The 22,145-nt window shown below is 38.9% G+C and overlaps 1 protein-coding gene across 3 annotated transcripts in view; it reads left to right on the top strand.

Annotated features, from left to right (window-relative positions):
* Nucleotides 1-22,145, top strand: part of BCHE (butyrylcholinesterase) — a 49,814-nt gene that overhangs the window by 15,549 nt on the left and 12,120 nt on the right. For 2 of the 3 annotated variants that reach the window (XM_090147651.1, XM_090147650.1), the window contains exon 2: nucleotides 5,615-7,136. In XM_090147651.1, the coding sequence (XP_090003777.1) occupies nucleotides 5,620-7,136 (1,517 nt within the window). In that variant the 5' untranslated portion in view covers nucleotides 5,615-5,619. Of the gene's footprint in view, nucleotides 1-2,327; nucleotides 2,544-5,614; nucleotides 7,137-22,145 lie in introns of those variants that run through there. The other variant, XM_031603720.2, reaches the window with a different exon arrangement.

The following is a 22,145-nucleotide window of genomic DNA, read 5'->3' as shown; positions in this document are numbered from 1 at the left end:
CTTGTCTTAAATAAAGGTTTGCATGACCTCAAAGTATAGTCTGATAGGTAGGTAGATTGATAGATGTAGGCATTTGAAATTTCTGGTGTATATCTATATCTATATTTATATGTATGTTTTTTTTAATATTTATATATATATATATATATATGCCTCTCTCAATATAGAACACTGTCCATTTATCTATCTTTCTCTCTCTATATATACATATCTTTGGTTGTGTGCTTCTTTTTATTTCATGTTCCCAAAGGAAAACTGAAGGAAATGTCCAAAGAATTACCAAAGGTGTTAAGTGTATTTAATCTCTAATTCTCAGTCAGGTATTTTTAGTAAGCTAAGTAGTAACTAAAATAAGTGTTTCCTCTCACTCTCACGGTGGTGGAACTTTAATTTATATGTTAATTTTTCTAATTAGAGGAGAAATCATAAAAGAGGGCTTACTTTTCTGAAGTATGGTCTAACACTGGACTAAAGTATAGTAGTCAAGAATTATAATGATGATGCACACGGTCTGTCTTGGTTGATGGCAGCTGGGTAATGCCAAGGTGGAACTGACAGCATTTCCTACTGCCCCGAAACCAGCCTGAATACTCGCTTGCCATGAGGTCACCTTCTCAGGGGTGTGTTTCAGTCCCCTGCTGTTGTTCTGCTACTGAGAATACAACGGTTTGTTCTAAGCATTAGAAATAACTCATTTAAGTGGTCTCTAGCACGATTTGGGGCTTTTGATTCATTCTTCTGATCTCACAGTAATGAAGAAAATGTGCGTCACCTGGCAGTGTTCCTGAAAGAGGTGTTAGAGAAAGTCGGTGCATGTCAGAGAATGTGTGGAACTGCCTTAATTGAGATAGCAAAACATATTGCTTCATGCAGGAAACTGCCCTTAAAACATTTTAATCAGCTGGGGTTGCCTCTGGAATTGGTTCCAGATTAATCCTAGTTTGTTACTTATGTAACTGTGACCAAGATCCTGTCCAAGAGTTCTGAATTTCAAGCTAGCAATTGTATTGGGTGTTTCCACGCTAAAAATTTGGGGGTTTATAATCTGAATTAGGTTTAGACTGGGACATATTCTCTCTCACAAACATGGCCCTGCAATTTACCTATCAGATGTCTGATCCTGAAAGTAGACCGTAAAACTATCACAATAAACCACATGACAGTTCTTTCTTGAGCTTTCCTGTATTAAAACACTATTTCATGTGCTAGCTTCTTAAAAAAGAAAAAAAAAAATCATTTACAGTCTTCATGTCAAGGTCTATAAACTTCATACATTTTATTTCTGTTCTATGCATTGCCAAATATTGCTTTTGTGTAATTGAAACAGAGCTGTAGCTTGATTATTAAGCAGAGGGAAAGTAATTCTTTTGAGCTCTAACGGGAAGAAAACCTTGAAAAGTGGAAAAGTGGGTATTTTTATTTTAGAGAGACATTAGAGAGTACATCTGCTCAGGGCCAGGAGCCCCAACACCAAGGGATGGTTTCATGTGGTAGCTCAGGTGCGTGAGTTTAATAAGACATTTTGTGAAGGTGGTTTATACAATTTATCTTCTCCTTTCTTCTTCTCTATTCTCCCTTCTTCAGTACTTCAAAACATCTGCAATTGACATCATTTCTCAGGAATCAACTCCATCACAGGCAGCACCGCTCTGGGAACAGAGTAGACGGGTCACAAGCACCACGGTTCCCTGCCACCTGGCCTGGGCAGCTGACAGCTCTGGCGCTTACACTGGCTTGGCATCCCCAGCCACGCATTCTGACGGAAACAGTACTTAACAGGCTCAGGTGAAAGGAGGGCATCACATTGAGCAAGCAGAGGGATGATTTCTAATTTTAATCCTAAGAGGAGAGTGAAGGCACCGTGTGATGCCATGTGGGTGCAGTTCTTCACCGTGAAGCCAGGACTGGGCAGAGCAAATTTCAGCAGTAGCCCTCAGATGGCCGTGAGTCAAGTAATGCCAGTGATGCTTGCCAGCTGTTGACATGTCTGCACAGCAGACACTCCTCTTTTATCTGCCAACAGTTGCTTATAACCAAAAATAGTGACTTATGCTACAGCGAAAACAAAAACTTGAAGTACTTTCACATTGTGCTAACACTGAGCTGAACAACAGCAAAAAAAAATTGAGAGGTATGGGCAGCATTCAACGCACAATGAAGGGAAGAAAGGCAGGGTTTTACTGTATTCATAAATCTGTTGATCTTCCTGGATTATCAAAGCGTTGCTCTGTGCTAGAAGTAAATCACTGCCTCTTCCCTTTCCTATAGAAGTGGATGGCTGATTTTTCCCAGGAGTTTCCCTTTTGTAGCATTTCTCCAGCGGTACCATGTGCCTTGGAGCAGATGTCGGCTAACAGGGAATGCTGCCTGCAGATCAAGTTGCTGCTGCCAACTCTCGCGAGCTTTGTGTCAGAAACAGTTGATTATAATGTCAGTACTGTCCAATTTACGGGCTTAGAGCAGCAGCTGCACACTGCGTTTTCCCTGAAGTATTCAAAGACCCCGAACCTTTAAAACTTTGTAGTTCTTGTAATAGAAGTGAGGTAAGTGATTCTCTGTTTCCACGTCTCTGTCTGCCAGGGGTAATTTACGGTTCCGCTTGATTTGCACGGGAATTGTGATCTTTTAAAACGCTCCGCTCTGCCCATTTGTTGCTCTCTTGGGAAAACTCACTTTGCTCTGCAAATGGAACGAGCAAGCAGGCGTGTGGATCAGACCTCGGTGTTATTTAAGGGATCCTGGGCTGAGTAAATTAAAATGAGCCAGAAATCACTTATTAATTCAGCCATCTTTTATATTTAAATAGTGACTTTATTATTTTATGTAGTATTTTTCTTTTTTCTTTTTTTTGTGGCTGGGTAAAACTTTGTAGGGAGAAGAAACAATTATTGAAATAAATTTTATTCCCCTGTGGAATAAGGATATAAAAACATGTTCTGTTTAACTTCTGCTGGAGAAAACTACCACTTTTTAATGTATGCAAATGCATTACATGATATATCTCTGCTCGGCTGAGGTTGATGAGCTGAAGCACTCCGCTGCTGTTTTACTTCCATAGTAATAAGTGATATTTGTTTTTCTCATGTAATGTTTCTCAGTGTAAACTCAACTTTACGTTGTTGGGTTTGTTTTAATGCAGTGTGAGAAACCTTGCTAAATGTAATATTAGTCATACATTGGCGGTGTCATAATAAGCTGCCCTTGTTACTTTTGTCAGTACAGAGAAACAGGAGAGCAGGCAAACTCTTTCATACAGTAGTATGAAACTCCTGCATTTTTTAAGCTTGATCTGTTTCATCCTTTTCCTTTTCTACCTATGCTATTGCAGAGATCATTGGGAAGGTGGTGCAGAACTGAATCTTTAATTCTTTTTTCGTCTAAGATTCCTGCCTTTGGGATTGAAAGTTACACTCGTGTTTTGCAGTGCTACTACGGTGTTATATTCCTGTCCCATTCTTTTTTTAATTTACTGGAGAGGGCAGAGGGGAGTTAACTTTAATTACAATTTAGATATTAAAAGCCTTGAGACCTTTAACATCTCTATTTTTTCTTATTGCCATTTGTTTTCTTGGTAATGACACTGAAACCTTCTACTATTTCCAGTTTGCTGCTATCTCTTAGTCCCGGGGTCATGCATTAGAAATGAATATGTGATGAGGAGAAAGTGTCAATGAAATGATAGACTTAATTACTTTTCCCACCTCACAGTGTTCTGTAGTTGATGCACACTTCCTATTATTGCCATTACTGAGTTGACTGTGAGGTGGGGGGCAAAGAGCTTAGCCCTACCCTAATCCTTGCATAGCTTTTCTAATCCAGCTCTTACAAGATTTTGTTATGGGAATGAATGGATGAAAAAGGACTAGCACCAGTGAGGGGAGCTCTGCAGGGACTACAGGCTGTAGGAGTGTTGCAGGAGCTACTGCAGCACGTGGGTCGTGATTGAGGTTTGGCTTACAAGAGGACAGGTTCCTACACACCAAGCTTAAGGCTGGGTGGAGTGTTAGACTGAAGCTTAATGTTTATTATCCCTTTTCACCACCTTCCTTTTTTTTTTTTTTCTTTCATATAAAAAGATGAGAACATACATGTTTATTTTTCTCAAGTTTACCTATTGTTTATCTGTCTTGATTAATAGTAAAAGTATTGACCCTGAAGGTTCTCATCCATATATTTGATGCTATCTCAAAGTCAGCAGCCTTGTTGCACAAATTGTTCCTTTTTTATTTTATCTTCTTAGTTTATTTCTAGCAATATGCAAACAAGGGAGAGGAGCTTGTCTTAAGTACAAAGCTGTACTTTCCTCAGAAATTAGCCTCATTCCTTTTAAGGACACAAGTTCTTCTCATTAACAAAGAATGGCCTGTTTAAACTGGCTGGGCAGAGTAGGCTATGTACAACAGGGCAATAAGGAAAAAATAGAGAAAAGCTTTGTTGAGTGTTTTCAAATATGTAAGGCATAGAAATTGGTTTATGTAAATGCTATTTTTCTGACTTTGAGAGGATGATGCTGGGTGTTTTGAGAGGTTGTGGTAAATAGGACTTCTAATATGCTTAAATGGGATACATAATATCTATATCCTTTGCTTTAATATAATATTAGCTACTGCTTAGTTCTTAGGGAGAAAAGACCAGGCCATACTTAAACTAGGAAGCCCCTCCAGTGTCAATTAAAAAAAAAAAAAAAACTTGATTTTTTTTAATGTTAATTTTAGCTCATAAAAATATACTACTTGTCATGATTATGATGGTTATGAACCTGGTTAAGTTGCTTTAGGGAAACAAGTTATTTCATTAAGGTCTTAGTGTATCTCTCTGTGCAGTCACCCAGACAAGCTTATGAGCTGGCACTCAGTTCAGAGTCCAGAAGTCTTTGCACACTTCACTTGCTTCATCTCTGTAGATATACGGGTAAGGCAGTGAGACCACCCAGGGCTGCTTGAGGTTCACAGCAATGCCGTCCTGATGGTTTGCTTCAGCCCAGGCATGTGCTGTGATATGGACATGACTCAAACCTTAGACAGACTTGGAAATCCTTGGATTAAAACTTGCTGTCTAGCTCTTGCCCACTACCCCCCCCTCCTCCCCAGCGTTCACAGAATGCATGTGTATGTGTGGGAAAAGTCTGTGGCTAGTGATGTCTATTATCTGCCCTTATTGATTTGAGCGTTCAAGTTGCTAAAGAAACTCCTAGCAGGGAAACGGTTCATTGGGCACAGCTTTCTGTGTCACAGACCATAAGATGTTCCACTAGTTGTGCTGGTGGAAATGCAAGTAGTGAAGTCACCTGTTGCAGAGAGTGTGAGGTTGCTGGTGACTTGTAAACATGTGATCTATGACCACTTACTTGATTCTCCGGTCCAACTTCTTTACTTCTGTGTATTTTTAGCAACAAAGTTGTTCTGTAGCACTGTACTAAGCATTAAATCCTAACCATAGCTTTTACAAGACTGACAACAAGGTATGGTTAAAGACTGCTTGAGCTTTGTGCAGAAGCACTGTCTTAATTTAAGCACCCTTGGGATGATCTGCATCCTTTTTGAATGAGCAGGTTTGACTATGATGTTAATATCTGGAAATAATAATCCTGAATTTCTTCTTTCCTGTCTTTCAGGCATCATGGTTTGGGCAAATGGGATGAGCGTCTGTGCCAGATTTCTTGTGTGGCTGCTTCTCCTGTGTATGTTCATCAGGAAGGTAGTGCCTGAAGATAATATTATTACAACCAAGAAAGGCAGAGTAAGAGGAACAAACCTGCAGGTACTGGGAGGGACTGTCACAGCCTTCCTTGGGATACCTTATGGAAAACCACCTGTTGGTAGACTGAGATTTCAAAAACCAGAGCCTTTCGAGTCGTGGTCAGGTATCTGGAATGCCACTAAACATGCAAACTCCTGTTACCAGCTTATAGATACAACTTACCCTGGGTTTCCTGGAACAGAGATGTGGAATCCAAAAACTAACCTAAGTGAAGACTGCTTATACCTTAATGTATGGATTCCTTCTCCCAAGCCCAAGAATGCAACTGTCATGGTTTGGATTTATGGGGGTGGCTTTGAGACTGGGTCAACTTCCCTACCTGTCTATGATGGCAAGTTTCTAGCCAGAGTAGAAAGAGTCATCGTAGTTTCCATGAACTACAGAACTGGTGCGTTAGGATTTTTGGCTTTGCCAGGAAACAAGGAGGTTCCTGGAAATGCAGGTTTATTTGATCAAAGATTGGCACTTCAGTGGGTTCAGGAGAACATAGCATCTTTTGGAGGCAACCCAAAAAGTGTGACTATCTTTGGAGAGAGCGCTGGCTCGGCTTCTGTCAGCTACCATATCCTTTCTCCTAAAAGCCATCCTTTATTCACAAGAGCCATCATGCAAAGTGGATCTGCAACTGCCCCCTGGGCTGCAATTACAGCATCTGAAGCCAGAAGGAGAACAGTGGCTTTAGCTAAACAACTCCAGTGTCCCACCAGCAATGAGACAGAGCTAATTCTTTGCCTCCAAGACAAGGAGCCCAAGGACATATTGGAGAATGAAGTTTATGTAGTAAATTATTTTTCTCTTTTACACATTTATTTTTGTCCAACTGTGGATGGTGATTTTTTAGTGGACATGCCAGAAACATTGATTGAGAATGGCGTTTTCAAGCAAACACAGATTTTGGTTGGTGTTAACAAAGATGAAGGAACGAGTTTTCTAGTATATGGAGTCCCTGGCTTCAGCAAGGACAGCGATAGTTTGATCAATAAAACACAATTTGAAGTAGCTTTAACTCTGTCCTTTCCACAAGTGAGCCAACTTGCTATAGAATCTATCATTTTCCAGTACACGGATTGGGAAAATGAGCAAAAACCAGAACACTACCGTGATGCCATGGATGACGTTATCGGGGACTACCATATAATATGTCCTGTGATGGAGTTTGCCAAAAAAATTGCAGAAGTAGGGAACAATGTGTTCTTTTACTTCTTTGAACATCGATCCTCAAAGCTCCCTTGGCCAGAGTGGATGGGAGTAATGCACGGTTATGAGATTGAATTTGTGTTCGGATTGCCTTTAGAAAGAAGAGTTAATTACACCAAAGCTGAAGAAATCTTGAGCCGGTCCATGTTAAGATATTGGGCAAGTTTTGCAAAAACTGGGTAAGTTTGCTGTAGAAGTCTGTTTGGACAGATGGTTTTTATTGCATGGGTGAAAGAACTTAAATTGTGTTGATGGTGGTTTGATTCCTGATGGAATGCTGAGGCATTAACTGTTCAGCTAGCAGGAATTCCTGTCTTAGTTCCGATAAAAGCACCATCTTAATAAAATAAACTGTTATGTAGTTCACGGTGGTGAGTGAGCTTAAGAGAATAATGTGCATTCACCTATGAAAGCAAACACAAAACATTTTTTTTTTTACCATGGTAGCAGCCATTGTAGAGGAAGTTAATGGTCTCAAGTTTTAAAAATAAAATACTTAAAATTTTGAAGACCTTAAGCAGTAGAAATAAGAGCAAAGCCCAAGTAGTGAGATGTAATTTGTTCAGAACGTTCACGTGTAAATGTGGAGGTCTATTATGTTCACAAGATGAAATGATTCAGTTTGCTACATGTTCTTCTCAGAAAGCTTTATGTTCCCATCTGCACTGTAAGTATAATCCTGACTTTCACTGAAGATGGTAACAAATCACTTGCTATTTCCATTAGGCTCATCCTTAAATGAAATACGTACTAGCCTGCATAAAAAGCAAATAAACATATTTCATTTGGATGTTTGAAATGGATTAAATATAGCCCCTCATTCAGTCTATTTATCTGGTGTCCAAGAGAAGAGTGAGACAGCTCTTGCTCTGCACGGTGGCATCCTGGGACTCTCTCAACGTACTATTAAGTTTGGAATGAAAACATTTCAGAGCAGTAAGAAAAACAGCTGCTACCAGAGCCACGTACAATTGGTTTCAAGGCTGCAAGCAATGGGGGAACTACCTTGCCTTCTCAGAAGCTTGGTTTGCACTCTCTCCTAATTATACATGTAGAAACCTGTGCTTGTGAAAATATAGAATCAAATGCTTAATTTGTGCTTTTAAAATGTTTAATTTTTAAAATCCTGTATCGTAGTTCTTTATTATGAGTGGTGAGGTGCTGGAACAGCTGCCCAGAGAGGTTGTGGATGCCCCATCCCTGGACGTGTTCAAGTCCAGGTTGGATGGGGCCCTGGGCAGCCTGGTCTAGTATTAAATGGGGAGGTTGGTGGCCCTGCCTGTGTTAGGGGGGTTGGAGATTCGTGATCCTAGAGGTCTTTTCCAACCCGGGCCATTCTATGATTCTGTATGTCGTGGTGGACCTTTGTTTTTGTTCATGAAGGGCATGTAGATTTGGAAAGAGAGAATGAATGTTGGGACAGTATCTAATTATTTTTCTTATGAGATTTGACATCAGAAGAGAATGTAGTGCTCGTTCAGTTCATGCAGCCTTGTATGTAAAACAAAACAGGTAGGATTTAGGCTTTAGGCTTTTCCAGCAATGGAAAATTCAGCACAAATGTTGGCAGGTTCTTCTAACTTAATACAGTTACAGCTATAAAGAGAACTTCTGTGTCTGATCGGAATGTGCCTATTCCAGTTCTTCACTTCCCAGATGCTAAATTTTGTTTGGCAGTTTCTGAGATTTGTATTACAGTTTGTGTTTCCAAGCAGAGAGAATTCTAGGCTCTATACAAATAACCCTTAATCCTTTTTCTTGTTGAACAAAACAGGTTATACTCTCGAGTTTTTCACTGTTATACATTTCTTACAAGTCTTGAATAATAACTGTGCCTCTCCTCCGGAACTGTGATTCATCAACACCTTGTTGGAACTTTCCAGTGTTAGAATTAAACACTGTCATCCCCAATGAGTCCTAATTACAGGTGTCATCTGTCTTCTATTTCAACCTGATATTCCCCTGTTTACTCATCCAAGGAAAGCATTATTTGCATTGACCATGCTGTTATGCTAGGAGCTGCTGTGTGCCTATGCACGATGGTTAATTGATCTGCCCCAACCCCACAGTCCTCCCTTCTATGCTGGCTCTGATTCAGCTCCAAAACCACTGCGTTTTCTGGCTGGCACTGGTCTGAGGGCAGCCCAGCTGCTGCAGCCCCTTGTAGCTCCTTTAGGTTACACTCTGAAGGGAACTTTTTTACATGCAAACCTTTTTTAAACAGATTCACTTATGACACAGTGGTTTATTTGTTTTTCAGAAGACATAATTTTTTATGTAGTAGTATTAATTATATTAGCAAATTCTATCTCATTTATGTATTGGATCTTGAAATATACATATAAATTTACTGTAAGTGATGAGCTTTTTAACTCAGATTAATGACCGTACAGTTAAATATACTCATCAAAAGCATAATATTTTGACATTGATTTTATTCTACCAAAATTAAATGAAAAATTTAATCTTAGAGCTTTTCCTGCTTCCCTCTCCTTTTGGAGCCTGAAGGCACCACTCCCCGTGAATTCTGAGTGAAAGACTAATGCAGAGAAATGCATCCAGCAGGGGCACACGCTTTGGAAATGAGCTGTGCGCTTGATTTATCAATACCAGAATGCATGTGATAGATTCCCAAGATGAAGTCTGCATGATGAGGTCAGGCAAAACTTGGTAACAACTCCCTCATCGTGGAGACGTGCTATGACAGCACTGCTTTGATGCTGGTGTCACTTAGGCTCTCATTGAAGGGCAAAGACTCCTTGCTACATGCTGCAACCAGGATCTGATATCAGCCTTCCAGAGGCCATAGATTTTTCCATTTAGCAGAATCATTTATTAGCAGAAGAGAAATCTAGTTCTACACAAGATATTGCAGAAGAACGTTTACATCTCTGTCAAGATCAGGCTGAACGGGGCTCTGAGTACCTGATTGAACTGTGCTTGTCTCTGTTCACTGCAACAGAATTGGATTGGATGACCTTTAAGGGTCCCTTCCAACTCAAATGATTCTGTGATTCTATGATGTATGTTCATACGTATATAAAATTCAATTACCTACTGTGCAAAATAGAGTATACAATCCTTGTTGCTGTAGCTGGCTAAAATTAAGTTCACTGAGGCTTAAGTTCACAGCAGACTTCAGCCATCAGTCCAGACATCTCATCTGATTATCATTAGCACTGTAATTAGATTAGTCTACAGATCAAATTTCAAATGGTGTCCACAGCAAATAGCAAATAATCCCTCCCTCTGCTTCCAACACAAGTATAAAAAACCATCAGTATTATGGTCAATGATATACTCGTGGAATTTATGTACCAGGAAATGATCTGGTCACTTAACCTTTTATGTCCTACTTTTCTCACCATTGAGACTGCAGATGTTTCAAGTTTAGTATTCACAATGTAAAAGGAGTGAGGAAATAAAAACTTTTAGTGACTCCAGCAGTAATAGCTAATTGTTGTTTTCCCAGCACCTCTGAACACACAGTAAACATTTATATAGAACTGGGGAAGCCCAATTTGACATAATGTTTATAGTCAACTCTGGCATGATCAAAGAACAAACATCTGGGGAAAAAATTACTATTCATGTCTCCAGTAGATGAGGAGAAGTTGAGCAAAAAAAAGATGAAAATCAGAAATATCATATAGCACAAGTCTTAATGAGGGTGGTTGACCTAATATGCTAATATGCAGAAGTTCAAACGTAGAAGAGAGGGAAGAAGAGCCTGTAGAAGAAAGGAGATAAGACAAAGTTAATGTGAACTTGTAAAAGTCAGTTTATAATATAGTATATAGTATAGTATATATCCTGGTGCTTTCTGGCTGGGAGAGCCCAGCTCAGCTCACCTCTGGCTCAGCAGCTTGCTATGGGTTGCTGGGTTGCTCCTGGCTCTTTGTTTCTCATGAGGGGTCTAAAAGCCCCCACTTTGACCCAAATGATATCTATTTTTCATTCTCACTTGAGCAACTGGATTAAAAATGGTCATATGAAAAGATCTGATCTCTGTCCTGGAGCAGATTCTATTTCTCAGAAATAGGGAAGAAAAGACAGACTGGGAAGTCCATGGGATTCCTGGTAGTGTCATTTAGGCTCAGCCCTTAGGATTATTTCTAGCTAGTGCTACCCTTGATGCTGGCAAGTAGGCATAGGTGGGCACCTACCACAGAGTTGTGGCAAGGCAAGCTGCTCTGTGGGTATCTTCTCCTCCAGCTGTACATTCCCAGCATTCCTTCTCAGGAATATGCTTGATTTATTCCAAGAGCAAATCTAAGTAATCAGTGGAACAGGTTAGCTGTTAGATTCTATAAGTGTGAGCTATGTGCAGAGAAAAATATCATGCTCTGATTCATGGTGTTTAGAAGAGCATGGTTCCAGTGAACAATATTCTGGGAGAGCTGATCAGAGTGCCACTAGGCGTGTGGATGCTGATGTCCTTTAAAATGCAGAGAAAGGCAAAGATTACTGAACTGCCAATTAATTCTTGGGATTGTATGTCAAAAGCTTTAAGGCATAGATGCTTCTGCTGTTTAAAAATGAATGCAATTTTTACTGGCTGTACTTTCAGTATCAAGCAAGTTCATCTGATTATCCTAGCCTTTCCTTAGTGTTGTTACCATGATATCATCCAACGTTTTTTCTTGGCATATGTTTGAGCCTTGGGAGGACAACGCTGTCATTGCTCCCTTGGAAATCTCAAACATGGAGAGAAGAGGATTATTTCTGGTGCTTTCTAAAAAAACATCAAGTCTAATACAATATTTATATTATGAGAGAGAACGGATACCAAAATTGGTTGCCATGATTTAAACTTGGGTTTAAGAACACTCCGTTTTCCTTCACCTAGGATCTTCTCATCTGATTCTTGTGTTTAAGACTATCGTCAAATGAACATCACTTAGTAGCCTTAATAATATTAGATAGAAATCCAAGCATCATCAAATTTGGATAGGCAAAGGAACGTGGCCAAATTGTATTCGAATGAAAACTTATTGATGCTATTTGGAAGGGGGAGATTCAGGCTCAACATAATCATGTTTGTATATAGGTGACGTTCATTGTAACAGTTGGTTAGTTTATCATAGTTGGCCTTCTGAATGCTTCCCAGCAAACTTGATTTTAAGCAAATTTCACAGTGATAGAAATGAATTTAAATTTTTATTTTGAGATACTTCTAAAATTCTATTCTCTGCTGTGCTTTTGATGTTCTGGAGAAAGCTTTTTAAAGCAAGCAAGTGACACTAACGGGTACTATTAATCATGACCAGAAGAATGCTCCGCTAACTCCAGTAAGAAGTAGTTTTATTTACCATGAAAAAATATATGGCATCCCAAATCAATGGTTGCTAGGTTATGCTTTTTGCATTATTTTATTCATTAGATTTGGTAACTGTATTTTTTAGAAAGAAGTGATGTAAGCTGACAAGGAGATAGACAAATCAGATGAGATGAGAACTCAAGACTGTAGTGGAATGTACAGAGATAATATTTTTTAAGGCTTTGTGAAAAATGTTTTGGATAAAAGGAAACTGGCAAAACTTGTCCCGCTGCCAGTTTTACAACTGCTGAAACAAATCTTTGCAGCTTTTTCTATAAAGTGAAGCCTTTGAAATATTTCCTCCTATGTTTTAAGGGAATTTGTGAGGCTTTGATTGTCCCACTAAAGCTCTGAAGCACTTTGCCCAGTTATTATTGCCTTTCCCTGATGTTCCACTGGTAGACACATAATAAATTTCAGTGCTTTTGTTACTAACTTATCACAGCATGTTTATAGATAGTAGTTTCAGAGCAGTGAGGACCAAAACAACAGCCTCATATAGAGTCCAGGCAAGAGACTGAACTGGGGACCTATATTGTCTACGTATGGAAAGGGAAGAGTACACTGGGAAAAGAAAAAAAGATAAAATAAACCTTCCAGCCACTTTAAGTTATTTCAGTAACTAAGAAGGTTTACATACCACTGAGCTATTTGGTGATAGGAAAATATTCCATTCCCTGTGTTGGTGAAAAGCAAAGGTTGAATTTTGACCCAAAAGAGCACGTGCATTCTCACATTCTGTGTCATGGGAACCATGTGTGAGATATGAAAAAATACTGTGGGAAACATGTACATGTGTAAAAATGGTCTAATTTTAGGAAATCTATTGTCCACTATACCTATTTCTCCACCTTTCATTTCTGGAGCACTTAAAAGTGGCTCATCATCTTTCCGTGGTCCATATGTATTCTTGTATTCAGAAGCCGTAATGGAAATGAGTGAAGCAATACAGTTGAAAATAGTGCATCATGAAAAAAGATCAGTAACTAGAGACTCTTGGCAGTCATCTCTGTTTCTGGCTTGCAAGCTGACAAGCTGTCACTGAATTTCAAAACTGAAAACGGGAATATTTGATTCAGTCATCTTCTGAAAAGAGGCCTGGGATACAAATTGTTTAGATTGGCTTAATATTGCAAATACTGCAAAATTACAAGAAGATGCCCTGTTGCTTTTCGTATGTGCAGCAAATGCAATTCTATCTATACAGATTTTGTTCTCTGCAAAAGATGAGTCAAATCATTATTTCCAAACATGAGATGAGAACATCTATTAAAAAAATGTCCAAATATTGTAGGAGTAATTGAACGAGATGTAAAACTAAAACCTAAAACTATAATGCAAAGCTTTGCCTTGAGTATAGTACTGGCAATGCTTTACAGAAGAGAGTGAGCTCTAATGCAATTGCCAGGAAAGGGGCAGTGGGTAAAGAATCTCTTCCTGATGACGGAAGGACTAAAAAGCTTCATGATTAAATCAGTAGATTTCAATTAGGAAAAAAAAAAAAAAAAAAAAAAAAGAGTTCTGCTATAACCTTTTCTGCTTTGCACAGAGAGCTGTATTAGTCTGGGTTTTTCTAAGATGACTTCTTTTGGAATTAAGCACCTGGATACTTTTGTCCATCTGATAGTCTGTTCTTTGCTCCTAAAATGATTTCTAACTTAGCTCTCTGATTCCACGTTAAATCGTGGGGACAATAAATCAGTTTTGGCATGTGCTCAGTTGCCGCAGTGACAATCACAGCTTGAAAAGACTGCAAATACCTTTGAAATACCGTCAAAGTCTGCAGGATCAAATCCACCAGTGATAATCCATAGTGCTGGAAGTGAAGAAGGTGAACTTTCGGTGTCTTGAGACGTAGGTAGAGACATGCAAACGCTCATACACAGGCAGAAGAGAAGTAATAACATAGAGGATCTCTTTGAGGTGGGTTTTGTAAGCTATGCTGCCTTTGGCTTACCATGTGCAAGAAGAGAGGGAAATGTCTTGGATGCAAATCTTTTTTACTCTCTTGACTAAGACATATGTAGAGAAACCCATACTAGACATGCCTCCCCATTGTACCCAAACACTGCAGGAAGCATACCAAGGTATGTTTTGGGAAAGAGAGAGAGGCAAAGAGATACAGCTGTTCCAAGAGTTAAAATGTGTATGCTTTCTATTCTAAACTTGGGGATGAGAATAAGAAGCCTGGATGGAAATCATTTAGCATTTGATGTAGCACATATAAGTATAAAAGATGGGAAGACAAGAGAGGGAGATGCTAACAGATGCAAGAGGCTAAGTGAACAAGAAAAGATAAAAAGAAGAGAGAAAGAACAAAAAATAGATGGAAAGATAAAAGAAAAAAATACCTCAGATACTTGCCATGAGATATTTTTAGGTGAGTGTATCTGTGAACAGTGAAATGCATGCATTAACCTGGTATGAATTTTGTGTAAAGAGGGTTTGCATATAAGTACAATATACTTCAGAGATAATCTAGAATCAGAGATACTTTCCCTGAATCATAAGTACAGACATGTAAAGACATGGTAGCAAAAGTCACCTTGAAGTTCTAATTAGTGTTCGCGTGCAGTTAATTCTTTTTTTAGGGATACTCTTCTTCCATGTGGAGTTTCTGCAGCATAGTCCTTGTTTCATCATCAAAAGACAGAAATTGGAGTTTAAAAGGTCTGCAAACCCCATTTTTCCAGTTGATTTTGGAACATTAATCTAAAGTCGTACTGAGGAGTTTCACACAAGGAATGGGAACCATGGTACAAATTTTAATTTACTACCCAAGACTGGAGATTGGCTTGTTTCAGGGAAGTGGCAAAGGGGAGAAAAGAGGAAATGAGGAGCAACAGAGGTTACCTAACTGTATTTTCAAAGGTACCTCAATATGATGTTTAATTTTTTTTTTTTTTTTTTTCCAATCAACTGCAGGAGAAGTCAGTTGTGAGTAAATGTAGTTAGCAATTTAGTCACAGGATTTGTGAGATTCTGTCCTCACAAGTCTAGGAGTCGCATAAGTAGAAATCAGACATTTCATGCTTACAGTTAGTAATGTTAAAAAATTATACTCTACTGTGGATATAAAATTAAAAGCTGCTGCTATCATCTTCTTTCCCAGACACCCATGGCCTTGACCTGTTATCTGCCTTTCCTTGAGGGAAAATAAGACAACTTCCTAATTTCACAGAGTATGAACTCTGTGGAGTGTTGCTTCAAACTTACACCAGGGAGGTCTTATATTCTGTTGGAGCTGCTGTTCAAATACTGTGATTTTTATTTTAATTAATGAAGTTTAGAGTATCTGTCTCTCGTGAATGGTATTTATTCACGATGGTGTTCTCGAACGGTAGCCTCCAAGTGAATTTTCTACATAACTGGAAATGCTCAGAGGTTTAAATGATTGTGTTTTCCTAGATATGAAGTACTGTATAGTTTATAGTTTGCTATAATTTCCACAAACGCCCTCTTAATTTTGACAAAGAAGGACTTCAGACAGGCTCAGATATCTTCCCTTTTACATACTCTTTCTTCTTGAGATAGTGATTTTCATGATTCTAAGTTTAAAAGTTTCTATTTAGAGATCTCTTTCTTGGTTCCAGGACTGCGTTTAAATCAGGGTCAGAGGATGTTGTAACGCTGGGACATCATTTTAATGTATTTAATGTAAAAAATATATATGATCTCAACTTACAGATGTCAGACCCCCAGAGAATTAATAACAGAGAAAAGTGAATAATTACAATTGTGGCAGTTGAAGTTTGTAACTTTTGATCTTCCTACTAACAGAAATAAAACAGTGGTAGAAGAGGAAAAAATCAAGAAAAATGCTACTGTGATCAAGTCCATCATGACACAATGCATCTAGATGATTTTATTTGGTTCAGAGCTATGTGGAGTATCCATCTTGAAAAGAAATCATGATTAGGGCAATTACAATTGAAAACAAATCTCAAATATTACACCGTAGTAGTATAGCATCTATTACTCAGCCAGTCTTGAAAATTTGGTCTTTAGAGATAAGGAAAGCATTGCATCCATTTATCTAACAATTTCCAAGTGTCTGTGAATGAACTCTATTAATGGCAGAGAAGGTGAGAATTTGAAACAGCAATCATATACATATGAGTACAATATTTACTCTTCCTCACAACCAACAGGGTTGATAGTTTTTACTAAAGCCACTGGGAATTTAAAACACAGCATTAATAGTTCCATGGAAATAAAACAATTTTTCTCTCCTTTTACACACTCTCTTTAGATGTTTCCAGGGAGCAATTCTGGTTAAAATACTACGTAAGTTCAGATTTTCCCAGGCCATGAGAAAAAGTGTAGTTGTAAAGGAGATAAGCGAGTTGCAATGGATGACTGGAAGGGAAAATGCTATGTCAGTTCCTGTCTACTTATTCTTTTACTTACATTCTGTGGAAATGACTTCCTCCATCAAAGTCGAAATAGGATTCAGCACCTTGTTTCATTTCCAAATAGCCCTCCTCCTCAGCTTCTACAAGTAAGACTAAAAGCTATCATTCCTTTTGATTTTCTGCTGAGTATCAAAAAATAGTATCTTTGAACAGTAGTCCTTGAAAGCTAAAATTGGCATCATATGTAAGGTCATAAGGGTCTTACAAAATACTTTGCAGGAACAATCGACAAAAAAAAAGTTTAACTCCTTTGGAATGAAAAAGTTTTAAGCCATAGTTTGACTCTCTTTTGTCAGTTCAAAAATGACTTAAATATGAACTGTGAACGTTCGCACTAGAACCTTGAGTCCTGGAGAAGGTGTGAAATCATCCAAGTGAATTCTGTCCAGAAGGAGAGGAGCTTTTTCTGTAAATAGCTGCAGGTATTTCTCCAGCTGGGACCTGATCCAAAGCTTTCTGAAGTCAAATAACCTGCCCCATTTGTTTGCATTTGGATTAGCCTCTAACTTACTGATTCACTTCAAAAAGTGTTGGACTGCTCTTCAAACATGAACCAAAATAACAAATCAGATGCAAGGTATGTTAAACAAAAAGAATAAAATACTTGTGGATATAGCACCGAGCTGTGCTGGAACATTTTCACGGTGCAGGAAACCTAAGTACAAGGGTTCTATCCAGCATGGACACAGGAGGTTTGAAATACACTGCTGGGGGCTGAAGGGCTAATTAACTTTGGTGTGGCTGACATGGGTCATTATTAGTCCTGATACCAGAGCAGACTCCAACCCTGGAGCCAGAGATCTGAGGCACTGAGCTCTTAAATGCATTGCAAGCATGCCCAAGTTGCTAAGACACAACATCCTGCATCTAAATTTCTCAAATACTGTATTAACAGCCAGTACCTTAAGACTTTCCTTGTTAATCCTTTATATATAGCAGGAACATGAATAAGTACCAAGACGTGCACAAGCAAGAGTCGTTTCAACTTGATAAACTCATCATGAATCAGTTTTCAGCAGAAAACAGACCAAAAAAGAAGCAACAGCTTGTTACTTCATTTCCTGAAGCTGATATTGTTTGTAATAACACATACCATGTTAAATTATAGTCTAAGCCACTTAAACACACCACGGCTGTCACCAAGCTGGAATCTGGAAGGAATATCCTGAGCTTTATTTAGCCCGTGAAGACGTAAGAAAGCCTAGTTGCAAGGTCCTTCTCCAATTCCTGTCAGTTAAAAAGTATGCCAGCTGGATCCTACACGTTTCTTCAAGGATCAGCACAAGAAATAATATTTATCTTCAATATAACTTGCAAAGCAGTTTCCTTTAGCAGGGACTCAGAGGCACTTTATGGTCATTAGATAATGAACTCATGTTTGTAATCTGTGAGCAAGAACAACAAAAAATAATGAACTTTCCATCAACAACAGTTTAAGAAAAGTAATTTGGAGGATTCAACTCTGCAATCTCTCTCATACTTGTAGTACATAATTGCATGAGCTCTCTCATTCAGTACAATGGAAATCTGAGTAAGGCTCAAGGATCACAGGATCACAACCGATGATTTTTATGTCCCATTAAGGAAATAGCAAAAAATTTTCTTGCAAGAATCGCATTCTAATTAAAAAATAAAAGAAAATCAGTGCTTTTAAACATGATCAGTATTTATTTTCTAAACTCCACTATTCTTCTTAGTGCCAGAGAAGCACAAGCCAGATGTCTTGAGAATACCAGTTCCATGAGGCTTCAGAGAAGCTTAGTATATAAAACAGATAATTGTGAATGCTTTCAAATCACTCAGTAAACTGCATGCTGACAATATCCCTGTCTGAGTTGTCACCTTTCAGTATGGAAGTTTTTAGAGCTTGGTTATTATAAATGACACCGCTCAGACTTTTCAGTTGATAGATTGGATAGTTGTTGTCTTTTCCACTAGTCTGAGAGGATAAAGACCTTAAGAGGATATTTAAAAATAAAATATTAAGCATGTCAGGACATCTGCATGGAGAATCCATCAGGATAGATAGGATGGTTAGTGATTAGCTCTTATCAAGGAATACCCTGGAGAGCTGTCTCAATTAAATGAAAAACAGCAAGGTAACTTGTTATGTGGTATTATGTACCAAGAGTACCAAGTGACATCAAAGCTAATATATGTATTTGTGAATGTCAGCTTTCCAACTCGCTTATTTAGGAGTGGCACTTCCCCTTGTCTATGTTATTCTAAATGAGTCAATCCACAAACCTTAGGTAATGCACAGGAAAATGTCTCTGTCATCTTGTCTTTGCTTTTGCAGTTTCTAACAACGGAAAGCCTCAAAGAGTATATTTTAGTGTGAAATATTTTGGCATACTATAGAGATTTTGCACAGGGAGTCCTTCAGATCCTTCCAGTATACAGTAAATGATAAGTTGACTTTGGAAAATGTTCTGAAAGTTAACAGTTTTTCTTATAGGTGGTACAGATACTTGTTGAACTTTTCCCTTACTGACTTCTCTAAGGATAGGCTCTAGAACAGGTTTGTTGTCTCTGTTACAAGAACATGAGGTCTGCCCTCAGATAAAGGATTTTCAGTCTTCCACACCATGGCCTTCTCCAGTGTCTAGTTGACAGTGAGTCATCTGAAACTAACAGCAAGGTAGGAAGACACCAGCACATATCCAAATTGTCTGGGAGCTGGGAGCTGGGAGAAGATTTAACAAGTAGTTGATCTTCTTTTTGGTAGGATTTGTCTGGGAAATATCTGTTAAACTCCCAGTCGTACCTTGGGAGCAAAATCATACACAGGCCTACGCCATCCCTGCAGGAACTGCACCACCACCCAGAGCTGTGGTTAGCCTGGCAAGGATTGCATTGTGACAAGAAGATGAATACAGGTATAAATATTATGTATCATGGCCTTTGGAAATTGGATGATATCTGGAGATGTTTGCCTGACGAATGCTGCAAATACTTCTGGCTCCTTGGCTGCACAGGCAGCCTGGTATGTGGGGTGCTCCTTCACCAGCAAACCACTGCTCCATGCCCAGATGGAGAAGGGAAAACAACAACGTGTTTTCTTCCAGGCTGAAAAAAAAAAAAAGATTTATCCATTTGGCTCAAATGCTAAGTGAAGTACTTAAAGGTATTTGTTTGGGTGTTTTATTTAGTACTGTCATGATTAATGGAGATGTCCTACACAACAGAGCAATTACTAAATCAGAAAACTGAGATCTATTTTTAGGCTACAGATCTCATGCCCTTTCCTCAAAATGTATGATATCTCAGTGGGATTGCTTACTGATTGAGGCATGGGCAGGAGGCAATCAGGCTTTGTACTGAAGAAAGAGTAAAGCCCTGACATACCCTATCCCTCTAAGGAGCAATGAGTTGGAGGCCAGAGCTTTGGTGAGGACCTGTCACATGACACTATCATTCATTAGCTCTTATCATCCTATAATTTTTCATTTGTCTACATACTGCTTTATTAAAGTAAGTAGTTTATGTTTACTCATGGCATCATTACAATTTAATCTGTGGTATCACTTGTGAGTTAGGCATCTCTTTTTCTGCCAACATGGCTTTGCTTCCCTCCTCTTATGGATATCAACAGTTGATCTTATAGCCCAGGTGATGTTTTCTCATCCTTTATTCATTTTGCCTGCCCTGTGTTCTTAGTCTCTTTTACCCTCCTGAAAACACATTAGAAGAAAATACAACCAAAGTTTATAACACAAAAAAATATTTTTGTTATGCATTTCTACAAGTGCAAACTCAAACTACAGTATTAATTGCATTCATTAGGTTTCACATTTTAACAATTAGGTATTGTTAGGCTTCACACCTGCACTGAGCTGCTGCATGAGAAACTGTAGGGATGGAACCTGCACTGCAGCCCTGGCTGTGCTGCTGGGATGTACCTCGGGTACATATATGCAGGCTTCAGCAGCTCCTGCAATGACAGCATAGTTCTTAATTGATGCTGAAGTTACTATTTCCATAATTCTTCAAGACTTTGTTACGCAGCCGCAAAAAACGTGCAAGAGACAGCATTACTGCTGCTGTTGCATTCCCAGGTAGCTGGGAGGCACTTCCCCCTCCCTGTTATCCTGTGCCCATGGTAACAGAGTAAAATGGCATCCCATGAAAAACAGCTCATTGCCAGCACTGCCTGATAGCTGCAAGGAACCATGAAAGCTAATAAAAATGATTCACATTCATTCTCTCCTCCCTTTAAACCAACTGTTTAAAAGAAAAGGGGGCAAAATTGAGAGTGAGCATCAACAGATACAACCCTGGTGAAGTCAATAAAGTTGCACCTAGCAGGAGCAGGTCCCCATTTAATTTCAATTCTTACTGCAGAGGGGAAGCAGAGGGTGCAGCAGCATTATCATAACCTTTCATTAATCTCAGCAAGCACCTCGTTCAGCTAACGAGACACATGCCAGCAGAATGCCAGTGTGGATATAACCTGCAGAAGGCAGAGAGAAAGAAATTGCCTTGCTGTGTATTGTGTTGTTGACTGGTGCTGCTCTGATGAGAGCAGCAAAGGTAAGCTGTGCACAGAGGGGCCACCTTTCTACTGCTCTGCAGATCAGAGAGGAATGGGATATCCTCTTCAGGGTGAGCTGCAGGCAGTGAGCTTGCTGAGCTGCTTTGAGAGGGTCAGAGGAAAGCCAGCAGCTACTGGAGAGACAATTAAGACCAATAACATGCTGCTCAGGGGAAATTAGTATGTGCTTCTTCTCAGGGAGCAGTTTCTCTATGAGCAGCTGTAGCTAGGCAGAAGCAGCATGTGTTTGTGGCCTTCCAGGCAGGTCTGGCTGGAGCAAGGGGTTGCCAGGCACTGGATGCAGACTTCTTTCAGCCTCTGAATCTCTTAGCGAGTTTGGGTTTGTATAATTAATCTGTGTTAAGTGGATGAAATAATAGATGAACATTGTTGCAGTTTTCTCTAGGGAAGCATGCAAGGTGCTGACTAGATCCTGTTATAAGCAGAGCAGCTAAATAGGAATAGAATGAAGGCATGGGACAATCTAAACCAGCATGCTGTACAGTTTTTGCAACACTCTTTACAAAGGTAAATTATGTCTAAGTTGTTTTCCAAGAGAACTATCAGAGAAGACTTTTTTCTTTGTGGGTGACAAAGTATAATGTAAGAGTACAAAAGAAGCTCTCTGTTAAATGGAGACACCACAGCAGAGTGAAAACTATTAAAAGTTCACTCACAAAAATAAAGTGAAATAGAAAATTAAAGAAAAAAAATCGATGATTAATTAAATTTTTGTGAATTTGTTTGATAAACCATCAAATTAATGCTATAAATATTAATAAATATGCAGTGAGCTGGTGTTGTTTTCCAGGCTATATTGATCATATTAATGAGAATGGTAACGTTGGCATTTTGATTATGATAAACAGAACTGTGTTCAGGTTGTTGCATTTTCCATCTGAAACAAATTAGCCTTTTT

Source organism: Phasianus colchicus, chromosome 10 (genome assembly GCF_987193195.1).
Source record: "Phasianus colchicus chromosome 10, bPhaCol1.hap1.1, whole genome shotgun sequence".
Lineage (NCBI taxonomy): Eukaryota > Metazoa > Chordata > Aves > Galliformes > Phasianidae > Phasianus > Phasianus colchicus.
The sequence above is the reverse complement of the archived record's forward strand: the minus strand, read 5'-3'. Positions and strand labels throughout refer to the sequence as shown.